The following is a 4,624-nucleotide window of genomic DNA, read 5'->3' as shown; positions in this document are numbered from 1 at the left end:
ATATAATATATAAATAAAAATAAGATAAATAAAATAATTTTATAAAAATAAATCTTTTCAAAATTTTTGAATGTTTTTTATTAAAAAAAAATAAATTTCTCGATGTTAATTGAATTTTCACAGTAGTGGTCATAATATATTAAATATTAAGATAAATAACAAGAAATATAATACAATATTAATACAATTTAATACAATATTAAAAATGAATAAAATTTTATTATGCTTTTATTTTTATTTTATTTTATTATATATATATATTATTATTTTTATTTTACGTAAAGATGTTCATAATGTGGTTAAATATATTTTATATATCTTGTATTGAAAAATCGACAACTACTGTGACTAAAAATAAATTAAATTTGGATTATTTTGAAATAACATTCAATGTTGTTTACATAATATATAATACATAATACAAATGTTGTTTACATAAACACATATACTTATAGCAAGATGAGCAACCAGAAAACACAAAGATAGAAGCAGAAGAGGAGTTAAAAACTAATAAAACTAACATATCCTCCGATGAAACGAACAATTCTACTGCAAATAATGATAGTTCTGATCATAGTGGAAACAATGAAAATCAGGATTTGACTAATAAGGAGCATAAAATATATTCCAATACACAAAATATAGGACAGGTATCATAAACTTAACATGCATTCTAAAGTTTTAATTTGTAATTAAATTACAATTTGAAAATTTATATGCATTTTATCATATCAAAATAAGGATGCTTATTCGAGGAATGTTCCATATACTCCCATTTATTTTAGTAATATGTATACATTTTGACATAAAAATATATATATATTCTTTAGCTTCTAAAATATATATACACACACACATATATATATGTGTATATTTTAATATAAAAGTTATATATTTTATTATCAATATTCGTCTTATTATGGAAAATCAATATGTATAATTTTATATATATATTTTTTTAATTATATATGATTTTTAATAAGTATTCATGATATAGAATATATTAGATTAATGATATAAATTAAAATATAATTCATAAAAAATTCAAATAGAACTTTAGGGCATGTTATTAATAATGAATATTACGTGGGTACAAGAATGTAATATATTTTAAAAAAACATCTTTAAATAAACATTCTCATATATTATTACCATGAATGATATTTTAGTGTATTTTTCCAATAACTTACAAAATTTTATTTATTGATATCACTTACTTCTTTTACTTATATAATTTTTAAGTTTATCATTCCATCATGTATATGTATATTGTTATCACAGTACTAAAAAAATCTACTCTAAAAATGTAAATTAAAATGTAAATTAATAATCTGTTAAGTTTATTTAATATATATTTAAATTTTATATTTATATATTTAACAAAAAAACTAATGTAATTGTTAATGTAATTGTTAGATATTATTATTAGTGAAACAAAACATATTTTCGTTTTTATTTTATATTTTTTTATTATTTTATTTCACATTCTTCTTTTATTTCAGTATCATTATACTGATTGAAATATTTTATTATTATTTACATTCACATCTATACCACATAACACCGGAAGAAAGACATAAAACATTTTATATGATGATAGCATAATGAATGTAAATAATCGAATGTAATCGTTAAAATAAAGGATGTATGTGGTTTCAGTTTGTAAAGATTATTACGCTTGCACAAAGCTTTAGAATGCATTGTCTTTTTTAAAATGCTTGTTGCCAATAATGTATTTTATGTAAATATATATTTAATTACATTTTATTTTGTATTTAGTATATGCTTCTATATTTATCAATTTTTTGCCATTAGTTTATTATCTAATTTTTAAATAGTATATAAGGCAAGTTAGATATTTGAATGTTGATTTTTTTTATTTTAAACTTGAACAATTTATATATTACAGATATAAATTGTTATGTATAAATTCAAACAATCCGTACATGGTAATAAAATAATTTACTTAATTTAATAATTTTTAATTATTTTTTTTACATTTTTAGAAAATTTTTAAAAAAATTTATTTCTATATGCAACAAAAAAGATTGAAAATCTTTTGAAAATTTTTAATATTTTTTGTATAAAAATTGAAAAAAATCGAATTAAAAAAAATAATACAAATATATATAATTGTTAAAATAAATAATTTCTATTGTGAAAGTTAATTATTAAATTTTTCTTATTTTATTTTGTTTGACGATGTGTTCAATATTTTTTAAAATCTATACATAATTAAAAAATGTTTTATTGAAAAATATCCAGTTGATCTTCAATATTATGTTTATAACTAACATAAAAATTATAGCATTTTGATGTTTTCTTTAAATTATATTAACTTTTATTGTAAAACATTTTCTCATATAATGGACTTTATAAATATTCAAGTTAAGTGATTACAAATTAAATAATTATTAAACTTTATTAATTATACTTTGTTAATAACACTTCTTAATTATTTTTTAATAATAATTTCAAAATATTATGAATGAAAAATCAATGCAATTATTTGGTAAGATGCATGATTTTATATAATGAAAAAGTGTAATACTTTTTGTGTAACACGTTTTGTGCCGTTTGTATTTTAAATGAAAGTTATAGAAAATTTAACTAGAAAAAAAAAATTTAACTAGAAAAAAATTTTCTTTTATATCTTTATTTGGATAATATAGTATATAATTTTTTATCTAATAAAAATTTTACTTTCATCAACTGTACTGTGTTTTACATGATTCAGTAAATAATGAAATATGGCACGAAATGTATTATAGAAATAAATAAATATTATTTAAGAAATATAAATAAAATTAAATAATTATCCTAATTTTTATTTAAATAGGCACATAAAACTTTTACGAAAATATAAGATCAATTGCTGATATTACATAATATAATAAATGCAATTTAACAATTTAACGAGTTCATTAAATTGGGAATTTTTACAATTTTATTGTTGTAATAGAATATAATATTTTATATATCGAGTCTTTTGTTTCAGGTATACAATCTTTCAAAAAAATATTCAGAAGATTATCCTGTCATCTTTAACATATTCTTATGGTTTGGAGTTGTTTTTGTCTTTTCGCTTCTTGCTATTTGCAGTACGTAATTTTTATTATTATATTATTTTCAATAATATAATAGTATAGAATTGTTCTAATTTTTATTTGTTGATAAAACAGTTGCCATTTCACAAATGGATCCAGGACGAGATTCTATAATATACAGAATGACTTCTAATCGTATGAAGAAAGACAATTAAATGTAAATATAAATTAATATTATTCAAGTAAAAAAATATTCTTCATTCTTATATAATGCACTTTATTTTATTAGTTTTGTTTAAAAAAATATGTAAAATTCCATCTCAGATTATTGAAATGATCTTTTTTATATGTAGAAATACAATGAATCATTATCGTATATAAACTACTTGTAAACAATCAATCATTTATTATCAATTGTAAAATATAATGTAAACAATTATTTACTTTATTTTTTTTGTTAAATGTTATATAGAATAATTAAATAACTGAAATTGTATATATATATATATATACACAAAAATGTTTAGATTAAATTAAATCTGTTATAAGCGAGTACAAAATATATATTCAAATGTGAAATTATAGAAAATAAAATTATCAAAATTAAGTTAAATATTTTGTTAGCTAAGTTAATTAAACAAATATTAATGTAATTGTAAATTTGATTATATCATGTTATATAAAACTATAAATATGGACATGTGCATATACATTTTTATATTGAAGATTTATACATATTAAGATATATTGAATTAAAATAACAAAGATTTTTTCTTTTTAAAAGAACTTGTAATCAAAAATCTTGATCAGATAATACTTAATAATATCAGATTTCCTGTTAATTAATATCCATGAATCATAAAAATCAAGTTATTATATGATAGAATAATCTTTTTTTTTCATATTAAATCTGAATAAAATCAATTACATATGATTATCACAAAAAAATTAATAATAAATATTATGCTATATTATATAAAAAATAATATTATATAAATTTAACGCGTATTTATAAAATTATTTTGTAATTAAAATTGATTAATATGTATGAGTATGAGATCGTCTTTATATTCATTTTCAATTTTTCAATTTTATTAATTCAATAATAGTTTTTTCTTCTTCATAAACTTAAAAAATTATAAAAATATAAAATATAAATTAAAATATATGTTTTCGTTAATGTATATACAATTTATCCTATAGAAATATCATATTAATAACTATACATAACTATATATATATATATATATAAACAATGATATATTATAAATTAATATACATAAAAATAATAATAGATAAATAAAATATTCTATGAAATTTTCTCTTTTAAATAATCAAATATTTATTGCAAGTTAATACTATTTCAGTGTAGTTTAAAATTCAATTTTTTTTTCTTTTATTAATCAATAATGAATGAAAATTATAGAATAATTTTTTTTTGAAAATAGTTATATAATTGTTAAAATTACAATATATAATGAATGTTTATGACATATTTTTTTCAAAAATATTTTTCAATTATTCATTTATTAATTAAAAAATAATTATTTCAAATTTTACATATATATATATATATA

General features: G+C 17.0%; 1 protein-coding gene across 1 annotated transcript in view; it reads left to right on the top strand.

Moving 5' to 3' along the window:
• The window catches only part of LOC102679970 (renin receptor), a 10,108-nt gene extending 6,628 nt beyond the window's left edge, over positions 1-3,480 (top strand). Inside the window, 3 exon segments of the mRNA XM_031514015.1 lie at positions 456-650; positions 2,999-3,101; positions 3,183-3,480. Coding sequence (XP_031369875.1) covers positions 456-650; positions 2,999-3,101; positions 3,183-3,262 — 378 coding nt within the window. The 3' untranslated portion in view covers positions 3,263-3,480.
• The last annotated feature ends 1,144 nt before the right edge of the window (positions 3,481-4,624 follow it).

This window comes from Apis dorsata, unplaced genomic scaffold, assembly GCF_000469605.1.
Source record: "Apis dorsata unplaced genomic scaffold, Apis dorsata 1.3 scaffold_840, whole genome shotgun sequence".
NCBI classification, from domain to species: Eukaryota; Metazoa; Arthropoda; class Insecta; order Hymenoptera; family Apidae; genus Apis; species Apis dorsata.
The sequence above is the reverse complement of the archived record's forward strand: the minus strand, read 5'-3'. Positions and strand labels throughout refer to the sequence as shown.